The sequence below is a fragment of the Corythoichthys intestinalis genome, chromosome 12, assembly GCF_030265065.1.
Source record: "Corythoichthys intestinalis isolate RoL2023-P3 chromosome 12, ASM3026506v1, whole genome shotgun sequence".
Lineage (NCBI taxonomy): Eukaryota > Metazoa > Chordata > Actinopteri > Syngnathiformes > Syngnathidae > Corythoichthys > Corythoichthys intestinalis.
The window spans coordinates 45,146,281-45,164,073 of record NC_080406.1 but is presented as its reverse complement, the minus strand read 5'-3'; the positions used below and the strand labels follow the sequence as shown (position 1 = coordinate 45,164,073).

Here is a 17,793-nt window from a genome sequence, read left to right as displayed (position 1 = left end):
ACAAGTTTAAACACATTTTGTTAACTTTTATTCATTCGATGATTTTCCGAGCCACTTATCTTCACGAGGGTCACAGCGGTGCTGCGGCCCATCCCAGCTAACTGTGTGCAGTTGGCAGGGTACACCCTGAACCGGTTTCCACCTCATCGCAGCGCACAAACTCATATGTAGGGCCAATTTGGATTTATCAATCACCCTACCATGCATGTTTTGGGGATAAAGGAAGAAAGTGGAGTACCCGGAAAAAAAACAAGCAAGCACAGGGAGAACATGCAATCGCCATACAGGAATGCTGAAGCCCGGGATTGGACCCTTGATCTCAGAAGTGGGACGTGTTAACCACTCGCTCGATGTGCTGCCATTTTAGTACATGATAAAACTTAATAAAAGCATAGTGACTCCTTGATGGGACAAGCCAAAAGTCATAACATGTTGAAAAATAAGAAGCCTGCCCCTCAATTTAATAGACATGTTAATATACGAGTCAATCTATGCTATCATCTAAAAATTTCACGGAATAGAACTAAATTTAAAGTGCGATTTTCATCTTTCATACAAGATTCCACATCTGGTTGCAAGGTGAAAGCTCAGTGTTCTTGCATTGTTTTATCAGCCGCGATCAGCAGGAGAGAAGCCGTAAAGTAGAGAGGCCATAATTCATCAGATAAAGGAAAGCTGTCAAACTGTCTTCATTGTTTGGGTGCGCGCACTGATGACCGTCCACACTCTCAGATGACACACTGCACATGTTGTATTCATTAATATTTACACCCAAGGCTATGTATTTAATTTCTCTGTTTCTGTCTGTTAGGAGGAGCAGGAGACCAGCTACACAATTCTTCGGGCTCGGGGTTGTAATGTGACTCTGAATGGTCTTAAGCCCAACACTGCCTACCTGCTGCAGATCAGAGCCCGCACAGCAGCTGGTTATGGAGCCAGCAGCCCTAGTTTCCAGTTTGAGACAAGTCCTGACTGTAAGTGGTGTCCGTAATACAAAAAAGTATGATGTCAGAATGTCTGACCATACTTTGTAGATAATTTTTGTATTGTACTGTATGTATTTCTGGCAACGAAGCGCTCACTAAAACCTTGCTGTGTGTCTTTCAGCAGCCTTCTCCATCTCTAGTGAGAGTAGCCAGGTTGTTTTAATCGCCATTTCCTCGGCAGTGGCTATCATCCTGCTCACTGTGCTGCTTTACGTCTTGATTGGCAGGTCTGTCTACTTGCATTATCTTTATGTACACTTTTTGGCACAGGCGGATTGTAGATTCTAGTAGATTAGGCATGCGCGAAATAGCCCGAATAATCCTTGTGAAAACAACTGACTATTGTTTTTCATATAAACATTTAGAGAAACGAACCCTTTATAGGGCACTCATTTAACAAAATGAAAATGAAAAATCATCTTTCGACTATTATTGGGGCCATAATCAGTGTGTATTTCTGTTTTTTAAATTAATTTTTTACTTGTTTTTTTTTTTTTTTTTTTAATTAACATTTTATTATTTGATAAATGTATTCCTCATTTTTTGACTGTTAGGAGCACCCGGTAATATTCATTATAAAGGCGCAACACCAATGAACAAGTTTATTTTCATTCATAAGGCATACCTCATTAGGAATGACGGTGCATCAGTGGACTGCATTTGTCATTTGCTTGTTTATCTTTTCACATTGTAATTGATTGCTTCTACATTCAACATTCATTCGTTATTTGATTTATTGTTTTATTTATAGGTGATGAATTATGAATGTGTGTCTTGAGCACCTTGTTGTAGTAGTATACACTTATCCTCCAACAAAATAGGTTCGAGGTCATTAAGCACAACCAGACATAAAACCCTTTATGCATTAAGCGCATTGCCAATTTTTTGCCAAATGCCATTGCCAATTGTAGACCAATTTTGTGGTCTACAATGACCCAAAATATGATAATGTCCATGTATGTGGATGCAAGATGGTTATTAATTACCGTAAATAGCCACTTGCCCAACAAAAGATTAAATTTTATCTTGTTGAAAAACAAATAAATAATTATCTCCATACCCAATGTACATGCTACCTGGACAAACAATGTATTGATAATTATAACTGCTTGATAAAGTAATTTCTAGTCATAGGTTTTCAGATGTTCCTGTAGTTCTTAAAGGGTACCACGGATAGAAAGATGTAGTTCTTAAAAGAAAAATGTTAGTTCAAGTTATAATAATTTGATATTTAAACCCCTCTTAATGTTTTTGTTTTAATAACATTTTTAAAAAATATTTTAACTAGTAGGTCCCCATTGTTGCTTACGTCACATGGGTACGCTGCCGGTTTCCACGGTTTCTTTAACTACATTAACATGTCATCGGTTCTGCCCTTCCAATTTTAAACCGAGTGGAACATTAATGAGAAGGACAGCAAAAGAAAACTGAACAGGAAAGATGAGATGAGACGAGTATTGTTCATGTGTCAAGTTCGCTAGTGACAGCACTCCCCTGCTCTAGTGACGAGAGCAGGAGAGTTTTTGATGTCAAAAACTGTTTGCAGATCTTCACGGTAAACTATTGTGTCATCCAACGTATTCCAATATTATGATGAAGATTGTTAGCATCCAGAGCGGTCGTGTGCTTTACATATGATTAAGGTATACAGTGAAACATGGCAATTTGATTATTTTTGCTGACAGCCCGGGGCCATGCATCACAACACACGAAAACATGCCATCTAATGACTTACCTAATTTTTGTTACCTAATTTTTGTCACATAAAAGCAGATGTCCAGACAGTTGATCATCATGCTTGTTGCTTCCCGGTGAATAAGCGACACAGAAAACGAATAAATGTATTAAACTTAGTTTGGTTGCTGGCTATTCGTATAATTTTCTGCCCAACATATTATAATGATGTCTTATTTTGCACATTGAGATCTAAGAGGCAGAGAAAGAAGACGTTCACATTCATAGCTCGGACCGTGCCGTTTATTGGCATAAGCTTCAGCAACTCCCTCACAACGAACATAAGTATCATGTAGTGAAAATACAACAAAAATAATATGCATATCTCTCAAAAAATGATGTTCACAGAAAGAAAAGTGCTTCAATCTGTACTAATGAGGCCCTATTTTCACACAGTTAAACAACAATACAAAGAGAACTGGCGTTCACAATCAAAATAGATATGCAAAATACATATAAAACTTACTCAGATTTTGGTCAGACTATATTTAAACATTTTAGCAACTTGTTTAACTCAACAAATAAACTGGATGGCAATATTTAATCACAATATGGTGCTATGAGCCATTATCAGGAGTCTTGTACAGTATGTTGTGAAGACAACATGCAAATGAGGCACAAGGCACAATGGACCCGCACTAAAAAGGAAACTAAAAAGGCGTCAGTCGAGGGACAAAACGGACTCGTTGGCTTGAGCTCTAATTAACTAAAAACCCGCCATTGACACCTTGTAGTGTATTTAAATCACTACCTTACATAGTTAAAGCGTGACACTGTGGAAGTACGGCAGGGTATTCATGTGTCGTCACCGACCTGCAACATCACCAACAATGGCGAGCTACAACTTAATTATATATATATATATATATATATATATATATTTTTTTTTTTTTTTGGTGTTTTTTACAAGTTTACAAATGTTATTAAAACGAAAACATTAGGAGGGGTTTTAATGTCAAATTATTATAGCTTGTACTAACATTTATCTTTTAAGAACTACATGTGTTTCTATCAGTGGTACCCTTTAAGAGTTGGGATTTTGCACTCACCCTTACTACTAGATGCACGCGCACTTACACACTCTACAGAGGACCAATGGGTGAAGCCTTATGAGCATGGCACAGCTTCTGACCTTCTTTATTTGGATTGGCAGGTTTTGTTGCCACAGCAAATCAAAACATCCTGATGAGAAAAGACTGCACTTTGGCAACGGACACCGTAAGTACTGTTTTTCTTCTTCAATCTTTCCTGTCTCCACGTTACAGTTCACTGACATCCAATTAGCTGGTTGCGTTATAAATTGCTTGAATGTTTCATTCCTGTGGATGTTTCTTTCTCAAATATTTTCACACTTCTAAACAAACAATAGTTTGATGGGAAACGTTACCAACGCTTGACCTTGTTATATTTTGGAATGCAGTGTTTCTCAACTATTATTTGGCTAAGGTACACTTGAAAAATCTCATTGCCAAACAAAAATCTAAGAAAAAGTTCATAAATTCATTATACTGAAATAAGGATAAAATGTGGTTGTAATGGAAAGGTATTTTTTTTATTATTATTCAGTCTGTCATCATACATGAATGGCATAAATACTTAAAAATATATATTAATGAAATTAGCACACCTGGACCTGATGATCTTTCATGCCAGTTGGTGAAAATGGAAATAACTTTATGTCATTTCAGTGGATAATACGGTGAACATCTCCAGCATTTCAGGAATAAACAATAAATTACTTCTCATTGCATGTTTTCTTGCCAGCTCGTTTCCATTTGTATTCTTCAATGATTAAGTTTTCTCATTGCTTCACAGTGATGTAACTAGTTTTTAAAACCCAATGGAGAGGAAAATAACAGACATGCTAATAAAAAGGAAGGATATGTATCGTCCATTTAAAAACCATGAAGTCATTTACTGTCATTGAAAGTGATAGACATCAAATCTATTTGCATTGGGATGGCTGGCATTTGATGGTCATGTTTCTGTGCCATTGAGGGCAATAGACGTCAAATTCATTTGGACTGGGGCTGCTTTTATTTCATTATAATGCCTGACCCCAGAAATAATGAACAGATTTTTTTTTTTTTTTAATTTGAAAGCAGCATGTGCATATGCACTCTAATTTGCATCATACATGATACATTAAGCATTACATGCAGTTCTCGTGGTAAAACAAATATAACTAAAGTGAGATTGAAAACAATAAGATTTTAAACAAAGTTTTATACTGCAAAAAGGTCCAGAAATGCTTGTATCAAATGTGATGCATTTGGCAATATAGGGTTTTAAAAAAATGAAAAGTAAAAATAGGTATTATATTTATTTTGTTTTTTGGTTTTTTGTTGTTTATATATATATATATATATATATATATATATATATATATATATAAGTACAAGTAAGAATATGTAAATTTTTCCCCTTTTTATTGTATTTTCAAATAAAAATGAAACATTAAAAAAATCATAATACTTCCAGGTATTCCCTATACATTTTTTAAATAAATAAGTAAAAAAAAAAAAAAAAACATTAAAAATTTAAATATATTTTTTTTCTCTTTTTTATGTTTTCTTTTTTTAATCAAAATAATAACGTTATCATACAACCTAACATGCATTTACTGTTTTTTTTTTTTTTTTTTTTTTTTTTTTTTTTTTAGTTTTTTTAAATACTAAAAAAAACAACACCTTATACTGGTATTTTCTTTTTTATGTAAAAAAAAATAAATAAACATATTAAAAATAAAAAAAAAAAATAAAAGGACTATTTATTTTAATTTCTTACATTTAAAAAAAAAAAAAAAAAAAAAAAAAAACATTTTAAAAATTATAAGTAAAAACTATGAGAGGATATTTACTAATAACGCTTCCACTGCCATTGTAAGTGCTAGATGGCCAACCTTATGAAATGGGAGGGTTGGCAGCTATTGATGACTGCCAACCCTCTCTGTCCTGATGGATTGGACATGTGTCACTGTCAATGTCAGCCAAGGAGCAAATTTCTGAAGTAACATTAAAACATTCGGACAGTAGAAAGCTTGTTGATGTGTTTCAGTAAATGTAAATCGTAATATTGCGACATCACTGTATCGTCAATGTTAAAAATAGTCAATTTTTAGAGCAACTCTGGTTCGTCTACACCAGTACTTTTCAAATAGTGGGGTGCTGAGCCATGCCGGGGGTGGCGCATGTGACCTCCGGGAAACATACTTTTTCGGCATAAAGTGTACTTGCACACCCACTCAGTAGGTGGCAGTGGCGCTCTCATTTTTAGAGTGTGCGAAGGATTTTTGGACAGAACAAGAGCACACAGCAAAGAATACAGTATGAGATGAGGAAAGACCAGTCTGTTTATTGTGCCTAAAAATATTTGCTGCGGACAGTGTGAAACCAAATCAATTAAGACCTCACTTAAAGACATTAGACCCCGACCACATTGATAAGCCGCTTGACTATTTTTTCAGCGAAAACGTGCCGGATATTGCCAACAATCTTTCCTCTTTGTCAATGTCACAGCAGTAAACCAGCATGTACTGTTAGCATGCTCAATGCAAAATAAACCCACACCATAGCAAAGAAGCTGATACTGCCTGCAGCAAAAATAAAAACTGTCCCTCTGTCCAATGACACTGTCGTTTAATTTAAATTTATTAATATTGATTGATTTTATCGTTTTATTTTTCAGTATCAAGTGGTCAAAAAATGTAACTTGAGTGTATTTTTACAGTTTGGATGTGACTTTTTTATTTATTCCAGAATATTGATGTGCCTTAATTCTTTTCTGTTACAGACAAAACAATGTTATACTTTATTCCAAGTTGATTTATATTACTTTTTGTCCTTTAATACAAAAAAAGGACAATGTTATGCAGAGGTGTACTTATAATAATAGTTTTAGAGAGAAATGTGGCAGCAGAGAGTTGGGGGGGCGTAACAGAAAATAATTAAGAAGCACTGGTCTACACCATCAACGGCAGCTATTGAGTTAAGAAGTATTGCCACTGCCTGAAGCACTGAAAAATACTTCAATTATAGTGTTTGCATTTTCCTTCGTTTACTGTAACCTCTAACCTTCAAAGGTAAGAGCCCCCAAACACCCCGAGACAGTAGCAGGAACTCGACCCATGAATTATTTATATGGGTCAAGTTATGACCGTAAACGATCCAAGAGGGAAGTCCAATTTAAAAGACGGTTTTCTTTTCTTTCTTGACATTTTTGTAAGTCTTATAGCAACACTTGAATTTTGGTTCCAGTTAAAGTACTAAAGTTTCAAAAGAATGAAAACAACTGGGCGCTGAGGTAATGCTGAATTTAATAGGAAGGTTTTGCAATGTGAAAAACTGGCAATTATCTGTCAACTCTTTCCTCTTTCTCCTTTACTCAAGCCAAGCTGACACAATTTAACACAAATGAACAGCAGCAACACATTATTTGTGGCCCGATTTTCCCCTAAACTGATCAACTTAGTTTTCCATTTACATACTTGGAGATGTACCATTCTTATAATCATTTTAGAACATCTGTAAGCCTGTTGTAACATATGTTAGCGTGTATTAACTGGCTTCTGCAGAATATCCTCATGTATCCTGACATGTTACAAACTCAGTGACACAAAAGGAGATGAGATCATCGTAAAAGTAGAAAGCAACTCATCATCTGTTGGGTGGTTTGTTTTGATTAAATCACATCACTGCAATGATTAAATGTTTAAACATTGTGAGTATTTATTCAACAAGTGACAGCTTTTGAATGACCATGTGTTGGGGCCTGCTCTTTCCTGTTCTAGTGCGTCTGCCAGGTATTAAGACCTACGTTGACCCCCACACTTATGAGGACCCAAGCCAAGCTGTGCATGAGTTTGCTAAGGAGCTAGATGCTTCCTGCATTGCCATCGATAAAGTGGTGGGAGCAGGTAAGAACCAAAAGATTAAAAAAAAAAAAAAAAAAAAAACGCTGTACGCCATATTATATACTAATACACAAACACACACATGCATATTTATGTATTAGAGATGTGACAGGAAATTCGACACCGAAAACTTTTGGCCGAAAATAGTTAAAATTGCATTTTCGGTTTTCGGTTAAAACACCAAAAATTTGTCGCCCAAAAGTGTGGAGAACCGTTGTCGTCTTTGTGATGACATCATCAAAACACGACGAGAAGCAAAACTACTGGCTCACAGCCAACATGTCTGCAGTTTTCAAGTATTTTGAGGTTTCGAAGAGATAAAAAAAAAATATTAAATGAAGGAAAATAAAATAAATTTGCGTCATTGCTGCTACACACGAAGTAAATTTCCATTGATTAGGAATTAGGTAAAGTGCTTTTGAGCCTGTGCGTGTGTTGTTTGGAGTTTCATCAAGCAAATAGTATACAAATAACGTAGTATTTAAATGCCTACATGTGCATTTGCTGTGGTTAAGTAGAATACGTTTATAGCATGACCACCTCCTCTTTTTGTCACTTTCTTTTTTTTTTTTTACGCGACTTCCACACCGACTGCCAGTTGCCGTTTTATCCGGCTGAGAGCGACTTCGCTCGGCTTCGTCGCTGCAAAAACTCGCCTGGCTCTCGATCGATTCCACTTGTTGCACAAGAAAACAGTGACTTCTAATTAATGAGTATGACAGATTGTAATAGCCTTGTAAAGAGCTTTACTAGTTTCGGCGAATATGGAATAATCGTTTGTTGTTGTGAACTACAGTTCCACACAAACGTACATCAAGATCTCATTTAGCATAGCAAATGGAGGCGTGAGACCCATTTTTTGAGTGTCCCAAACTTCTAAGAAAGCGCATTTATCAAGGGCTCATTAGCCATGACGTCCACGGAACAGAATGCTACAACGACGCCTGCACCTCTGCTATAATACGAGTTCAGAGTTTGCCAGAAAATGCTCACTGTCACCGGGAATGCACCCTCCCAAGGGGCTTCAGAAACTGCACATTTTCAACAAAATTTCTCGAGCCTCATGGTCGGACAACATTTTGGTTGACGTTCGCGTACTTGTGAAAAGGTACCATATTTTATCCCGCCATTATTGGAAAGTAACGAAATAAAATTATATATATATATATATATATATATATATATATATATATATATATATATATATATATATATATATATATTGTATACTGTACATGTGTATTATTTGGCCTTTCGGTTTTTCGGTCAAGTGCTTCCAATATTTGGTTTTCGGTTTCGGTGCATCCCTAATATACATGTATATAATTATTATTATTGCTTTTTTGTTTTTTTTTTTCAAGTATATCATGGCGAATTAGACTTCTTCCTCGCTTTCTCTTCCTTCATATAAATAGCAAAAAGTCCATTACTAAAAAGATAACATTATATATATTAGGGGCCATAACCATTTTTATTACTGTTTTTATTCATTTAAATTTGTATTCTTGATAAAATTTTAATGTAATGACTTGTTTATGCAATTCCCCAAAATAACCAAAAATATGTTACCGAAGATATTTCTTTTTTTTATTCATTTATATATTTTTTAACCCTTTCAGAGGACAGCTATTCAAAAATTGTTTTAAAACTTTTAACAGCTGCAGTGGCATGAAAAAGCCAAAGTATATAACACATGCAGATAGTTACATTTCAGTTTGAGGTTTAGCATTATACACCATACCTAAATGGGATGTGCCACTCTTATAAATGTAAAAGACAAAAGGGACATGAAGCTAGCAAATTTTATCGTATTGGAAATGGTGCACTTATTATGTTTATAATTTGTTGAACACACTGTTAAAACCCATCGTAATTCTGTGTTTTGCATAATAATTGATAGATTATAAATATATGTATTATAAAAAAGTCAAATTCTTAAATGAACTCTCATATAGAGTATCCCTTTCAATTTTCATCTTAAGTCAGGTTAACCAGACTTTCATCTTCTTGCAAATTAGTGATTGTGTGTTAAAAGACAGAACACAGTTTTTTCAGTTTGTTTTTTGACATGGGACTTTCACTTCAAAGTCATATACCCGGCTCCACTTAAAACAGGAAGTGAATGAGTGTCCCTAATCAAGCCTTATTAAAACGAGATCTCCACTCTCTGGGGGTGACCACAAAAAGAGCTCCTTTACCCTGTCTGGTCTGCTCACTGCTGGACAGAGCAGAGCAGGAAAGAACAGGCATGATGTTAGTATTTAGACAGGTTGTAATTATTTTGGCCTAAATTCTTCCAGACCCCATTGCCTCACATCCAGATTTTGACCCATGCTCTGTGTTCCAGAGTTGCTCTTGGAAATTATAGTGTGAGCCAGGGAAGCGCGAGATCTACAAATGTCTCAGCTCTGACATCACTATGCGCTCCATATGCATATACATTGTCGAGCACACATTCTTGATCCACTTGTCTAAAGCTGGGCCAAATCCCTGTAGCCAGCTGCAGCATTGATGGTTGCATTTCAGGCATGCAGTCTGCCTGCACCACTTACTGTATATTGTGCAAAACACACACACTGGCATAGGATGAAGTAAACACGCACGCATCCCCTCACCAGCAAGGAATTCTAATCAGGGCATATTGAGTCACCTTGCATCCAGTTGTACTAACACACAATGAAGGCTGTGTCAATAACTGGAATTTTGTCAATTAGTCTTTTTATTTGCCTTAATCAAGATGTAGATTAGATCACTACGCAACTGTCTGTTTTTACCTCACCCTAAGCATTATTGGATTTATCTAAGGCACAGGTGTCAAAACGAATTAAAGGAACGTACAGTTTAATATTTTTTTGTTTTTGTTCAATAAAAACACTTATCACACTATTGGGAAAAAAGTGAATATTCTCCGATTCCTGGAGTTCTTGATTTTTCATTGTGGACTACAGAAATTGTATTTATATTCCGTTTTGGTGTAAAAACATGGAGATGAATCACATGATTTACTTTCATGTGCAAGCCACACAACTTATGTGGCAGGCCGGAGCTGGCCTCTGGGCCGTGAGTTTGACACCTTTGATCTAAAGACTATTAGACCACATGTATCTAATAAGCACACATCCACTTTCATATGTTTAATCACAACTGTCAGCATACAATATTGTGAACAAGCAAAGTGTAATTTGTTAAACCTGTGAAATGTTTTTAAACTGTCATGACCTTTAGGTGAGTTTGGTGAGGTGTGCAGCGGTCGCCTGAAGCTGCCTAGTAAAAAGGAGATCTGTGTGGCTATCAAGACTCTAAAAGGTGGATACACAGACAAACAGAGGAGGGACTTCCTTGCTGAAGCATCAATCATGGGACAGTTTGACCACCCCAACATCATCAGGCTGGAAGGTGTCGTTACACGCAGTAAGTAAAAATTATTCGATGACGTGTAGATTTCTTTTACAAAGTTTATTTGTTGAAATGTTCACATTTAAATCTAATAATGAAGTGCAATGGAGCAGGAAATATCAGCTATATTATTTGTATCCACATTCCATGACAGATCCCTTCTCGTGGGAGTCTTTTTACTGATTTTGATCTGAAAACATCTTTGACAAATGGCCCTAAAGTGGCTGACACTTTAGTGAAAATCGCAGCAGTTTTATCGAGTTGCCGTGGTGTAAATCTCTGCAGATCAATGCACTGTGATCAAAGCTGTGTCCTTAGCAGGCATAAATCCATATCTCTTGCTTGCTCCCCTCTGGGTCTCCTTATAGGACTATCATCGGTGCACAGAAGGAGTCTTTAAAAAGGAATGGCTGCAAAAAAACAAAATAATGAGTCTGAACTTTGTCGCTGAGAAACATGCCTGGCCTTCTATCTTTCCCCGAGGCACCAGCCTTGTTAAGAAGCACTGCAATAGTGACTAAAACACCAAGAGCCTATCCTCACTTAATTGTCCTCAATTTTTGCTTTCCCTTGTTTAATCTCCCTCATTCTAATTCTCTTATTCTCTTGTGTGATCTCAGTGTCTAAATGGCTCCGTGCCCCTTTTTAATTCATTTCAGATGGATGGTTTGACTTTGCAGAAAATACTTTTTTTTCTCATGAAGTCAATGCTAGGCCTCAACCTAAAAAGGAACATGCAAATGTTCATTAGTTTAAAGACACATGATCAAGGTTAGGGATGGATTTTCACTAGCAATGACAGTGACATCGAACGAATAACTTTGAACTGGAATGGCTGGCATTGAGTGATAAGGTCTCACTGCCATAACAGGCAATAGACGTCCAATCCAATATCACTGGGGGGCTTGCAGTTATCGCGCTTCTAACCCTTCCAATCACGATGGATTGGATGTCTACCACCGTCAGCGGCAGTTAAAGGGTTAATCAGGGTAGTCCTTTACGTTGTCAGTTGCCTTAGTAAACTTAAAGCTGATTTATGCTTCTGTGTTCCGGTGATGGCGGAGCGACGGTGTAGACCCTATGCTGTCATTGCGCATTTGAAGTTGCGCAAAGGAACGCATTGCTCTGTAATTCACCACCATGCCACTAGAGGGGTGTATATTTTTCTTTGTACGGTTTTGTCAAATGTCTTTAGTTTTCCTCCGGTCATTGACAGTAATGGAAACGGAGATGGAATGTTTGTATTTGCAGCTGCAGCTAATCAATATTGAACAACAAATATTAATAGAAATGCTAAAGCATAATCGACACAGAAGAAGTTTGCGAATGTTTGAAAACGGTGATGTTGTTGTGCTGAACCGGAAACAACGTTCCGAGCGGACCAATAACAATCCTTCGACGTTCACGTCACGCGCGTCTAGTCAGGATTTTTGGAAGGTGCACGTCAGGCTATGGCGTGGGGCCGTAAATTGGATCTGCGTTAACAGCGTAGGTCTGTCTTCACCACTATGAAGAGGCATAAATCAGCCTTTCGAAGTTACAATGGTGGATAAGCTTTGGTATATACCGTAATTTCCCGAATATAAGGCGCACCCGTGTATAATGCGCACCCCAAATTTACTTGTAAAATCTAGGGAAAATTATTGTACCCGTTTATAACGCGCACCCTAATTTTAGAAGAAAACAGAGCTTGTGTACAGATACAGAGATGTCATTTTACTGACTGGTGAAACACAGCACAAGCATAGCACATTGGTAGTTCAAAACATTACCGTAAACTGACAATATTTACGGTAATAATATGATTTGACAACTTCTCCAACTTACCAGAATCTAGGAGAAAACAAAACAGATGTGACTTTTCTTTTAAAGGCTGCTGTATAACTTGCTCGTTTCCTCATGATGAATAAATGTTTCTTCCATGGATTGATACGGTAAAATGAAAGTGAGAACGTAAATCGGAAATCCGTGAGAGCTCATAGCTGTCAACACGACAGTAAAAGGAACTATTGTTATTTGGGTTTGAGTTTCCTGACGGACCGATATAGTTGACGGACACAGGAAGTGTGTGTACTTACATTTGTAATGGTCCGAATTCCGGAGCTGCAATAAACGTCGACTCAAATGAGTTCAAGAAACTAAATTATGTGCTTTATGAAGAGTGAAAAAAGCAGAATTTAACACAGACGAAATAATTTGGCCGATTAGAGTGAAGTATTACAGAAACAAAACGGTGACGTCACGTACCGTAATGGTCGGCAACGGGTCGCCGCTTACGTTTCTTCAACACAACGTGGCCGTGTCAATGAAAAAAATCGGTTTATATATATATATATGTAATACATATATATTTCTGTCTCCATCCATGTACCCGTTTATAATGCGCACCATGAGTTTACAAGTTGATTTTGGGGGAAAAAAGTGCGCGTTATATTCGGGAAATTACGGTATCGCTTTATGATGAAGCTTTATGATGAATCAGTTTTAGGCCGTTTAAAATCTAGCAGAGAGCGTTGTACGATGTTAACCGCTTATGTTAGCTTTCAGTAGAGAATGAGGAGAAAGCGGCATGGAAAATGAATGATTGAGTGAATGAATGTTGTATGACATAAGCTGCCAAGCTTAGCCAGTCAGACATACAGTCATTTGAAAAAATTTATGACACCCCATTAAATAAATCTTAAATCTTTATTAGGACATTTTCACATATCAATGTTTGATCTTGTTTTTCTTTATCTCTAGAAAAGTGACTTAATTGCAGGTAAACAACAAAAATTAACATTGTTTTACTCATTAAACCAAGTCCTAGTATAATATATATATATATACACACATATATATATATATATATATATATATATATATATATATATATATATATATATATATATATATATATATATATATATATATATATATATATATATATATATATATATATATATATATATATATATATTTATATATTAGGGCTGTCAAAATTATCGCGTTAACGGGCGTTAATTAATTTTTTTAATTAATCACGTTAAAATATTTGACGCAATTAACGCAGATGCCCCGCTCAGAGAGTTTTAAATGACAGTACACATTGAAACGCTCACTTGTTGTGTTTTATGGAGTTTTGCCGCCCTCTGCTGGCGCTTAGGTGCGACTGATTTTATAGGCATCCATGAGCATTGAGTAAGTAATTATTGACATCAGCAATGGCGGGTTACTAGTTTATTTTTTGATTGAAAAATTTATTAAAACGAAAACATTAAGAAGGGTTTTAATATAAAGTTTCTCTAACTTGTACAACATTTTTCTATTAAGAACTACAAGTCTTTCTATCCATGGATCGCTTTAACAGAATGTTAATAACGTTAATGCCATCTTGTTGATTTATTGTTATAATAAACAAATAGTCCTTATGTACCGTATGTTGAATGTATATATCCATCTTTTGTCTTATCTTTCCATTCCAACAATAATTTACAGAAAAATATGGCATATTTTATAGATGGTTTGAATTGCGATTAATTACGATTAATCAATTTTTAAGCTGTAATTAACTCGATTAAAAATTTTAATCGTTTGACAGCCCTAATATATATATATATATATATATATATATATATATATATATATATATATATATATATATATAAAATGCATATTCTAACTGAGGAAAAAGTTAGGACACCCTACCACCTATAATATCTTGTGCTACCCCCTTTGGTTGAAATAACTTCAGTGAGACGCTTTTTGTAGCCATTTACCAGTCTCTGACATCGGTCTGAAGAAAGTTTGCCCCACTCCTCAATGGAGGATACTTTCAACAGTAACTGACTGTTGAAGTGAGAGAAAACAGCATGGTGAGATCAAAGGAGCTGTCTGAGGCCTTCAGAAAAAATATTTTAGATGCTATGAGTCTGGTAAGGGATTTCAAAAGATCTCAAAAGAATATAAAATCCGCCATTCCACTGTCTGGAAAATTGTCTACAAGTGGAGGAAATTCAAAACAACTTCCAACATGCCCAGGTCTGGCCGTCCAAGCAAGTTCACCCCGAGAGCAGACCGTAAGATGCTAAGTCTCCAAAAACCCTAAGATACCATCACGAGACCTACAGCAGGCTCTTGCTACTGTTGATGTGAAAGTGCATGCCTCTACATTCAGAAAGAGACGATACATATTTAACATTCATGGGAGGTGTGCAAGGAGGAAACCTTTGCTCTCCAACAAGGACATGAAGGCCAGACTGAAGTTTGCCAGAGTGAATGTAGACAAAGACAAGGACTTCTGGAATAATGTTCTTTGGACAGATGAATCTAAAATTAAATTATTTGGACACCAGAACAGAATTTCAGGAAAAGAACCTCCTACCAACTGTGAAGCATTGAGCTGAAAGAGTCGTGGTATGGGGATGCTTTGCTACGGCAGGACCTGGCCAGCTCACCATCATAGAATCCACCGTTAATTCTATGGTGTATCAGAGGATGCTTAATAAACATGTGAGATCAGCTGTGAAAAAATTAAAGCTCAAGCGAAACTGGACCCTGCAACATGACAATGACCCAAAACATACCAGTAAATCCACCAAGGACTGGCTGAAAAGAAATGGAGAGTCCTGGAATGGTTGAGTCAAAGCCCAGATCTTAATCAATTGAGATGCTTTGGGGTGACTTGAAATGGGCTGTATATGCAAGAAACCCCTCAAACATCTCACTGTTGAACGCATTTTGCGTTGAGGAGTGGGGCAAACTTTCTTCAGACCGATGTCAAAGATTGCTAGATGGCTACAAAAAGTGTCTCACTGAAGTTATTTCAGCCAAAGGAGTTAACACTACCTATTAGGTGGTAGGGTGTCCTAACTTTTTCCTCAGATAGAACATGCATTTTTGTTGATATATTTGGTTTAATGAGTAAAACAATGTTGTTGTTTTTTTGTTTTGTTTTTTTACCTGCAATTAAATCACTTTTTTTTTCAAGTGATAAGAAAAACAAGATCAGGCATTGATATTTGAATATTTCTTCATAAAGAACTTATTATTTAATTGAGTGTCCTAATTTTTTCACATCACTGTAAATGTGCATCCCCACACAAGCACAAATGTAAGTATCTCATTTGGTTCATTTGGCCTCTCCCACTCCAAATGGATTGCCACTAGTCGCAGTGAAACATGAACATTCACAGTCACTTCTCCCTGTTGTCTAGACAGTATAAAATGTAAATGTATATATCAATATAGAAATCGTTTCTTCTACCTCTGTGTATTTATGGGCTGTGTGTGCCCAAGCATGTGTGTGTGGCATGTCTGCGTGGGAGACCGTGAACATTTGGAGGGATAACCCAACCATATGTGCATGGGTTGAAGCAGCCCGGAAGCAAGGCACAATTTGGGGGTTATTTGCTCAGCACATAACACACAAACGCACATACACACACCGTTGTGGGTGATTTATTAAACTGCTCCTGTTAATTCTTAATCCTGAGACTTTCACACTCCATTTACCTTGCTGTTTTGGGGGGATCAACTGGCTGCATATTTTCAGAGACACTCATGCACATGTTTGATGATCATGCACGCACACCCCTGCACACGCACACACACACAACGAAGGGGCTGTAGGACCTTTATTTTTTCTGCCAATGCGAACAGAGAGAATGATGGAAAGGAAGAGCCTTGAAGACACAAAGGAGGGACCTGGATGTGTGTGTGTGTGTGTGTGTGTGTGTTCCACTTTTGTTACTATAAAACTGTTCTCTAATAAATGTAACCATCCGTCACCATGTTGTAGGAGTTAAAACACAGATATATAAACCATGATTATAAAAGTAAGCTTATAACAAGAATTTAAACAATGCATGTCAGTGCCAAGTAAATATCTACGTACAATTTGTATGCTACAGACTTTTTTTTTTTTTTTTTTTTTAAATATATACAGTGATCCCTTGCTAATTTGCCCTTCAAAATCTTTTTAAACAACAAAACCCTACCTGTAGGTGAGCACATGAGATAGCATAATTAAAGACACCACGATTTTAACGAGATATTATCGCGCACTTACCTCTTTTCGATCCAAAAACTCCATGTAGCATGTATCACCGAATGTCAAGACACAGCTGTGAATGGCCACAGCTGGGTTTTTGGGGGATTTTATGGGTGACACATGGTCATATAACAAGGGTTGCAATGCAGAAATTGCAGACATTAAGGAGTGGTCAAGATTTTCTTTTTCATGTATTTACCCTTTCAAAAGTTTTTTTTTTTTTTTTTTTTTTTTTTCAGTTTTTGTTTGTTTGGATCGATTATTTATCATCTAAAATATTGGGCAAAATGCGACAGTAACAAGAAAATACAATTACGCGATAGTTATGAGGTAGATATCCATGACCTTTTTGCAAACCCGATTTTTTTCATTGTTACATAATTTGTTTAAAAGTTTAAAATATGCAAGTGAATATTATTTTAAAGTCTTTTTTTTTTTTTTTTTTTTTAAACTAAATATTAGACATCAATTAATGATTCTGAGCTAAAAATGACTGACATTTCAAATAATAAATATAATTACTGAGCTTCTATTTTATGGCTGGGTTGGAAAAAAAACGTTTGCGCGACACCTGTAAACGGGGCTTTCCAGGGTAAAACGGGCAAATTAAAAATAGTGCGGGGGCTTAATAAGCCATGAATCTGCTATTGCAGCATATAGACATTAGGGGCATGACAAAATATCAAAATGGTGATGTATCGTGATATTTTGTATCCCGAAAGGTTATCGATATG

At 36.3% G+C, this 17,793-nt stretch overlaps 1 protein-coding gene across 5 annotated transcripts in view; it reads left to right on the top strand.

Annotated features, from left to right (window-relative positions):
• LOC130927196 (ephrin type-A receptor 3-like) overlaps positions 1 to 17,793 on the top strand; it is a 167,775-nt gene that overhangs the window by 113,781 nt on the left and 36,201 nt on the right. For 4 of the 5 annotated variants that reach the window (XM_057852843.1, XM_057852844.1, XM_057852841.1 and 1 more), the window contains 5 exons: positions 812 to 974; positions 1,108 to 1,213; positions 3,874 to 3,938; positions 7,510 to 7,635; positions 10,858 to 11,043. In XM_057852843.1, coding sequence (XP_057708826.1) covers positions 812 to 974; positions 1,108 to 1,213; positions 3,874 to 3,938; positions 7,510 to 7,635; positions 10,858 to 11,043 — 646 coding nt within the window. The remainder of the gene's footprint in view (positions 1 to 811; positions 975 to 1,107; positions 1,214 to 3,873; positions 3,939 to 7,509; positions 7,636 to 10,857; positions 11,044 to 17,793) is intronic. The other variant, XM_057852842.1, reaches the window with a different exon arrangement.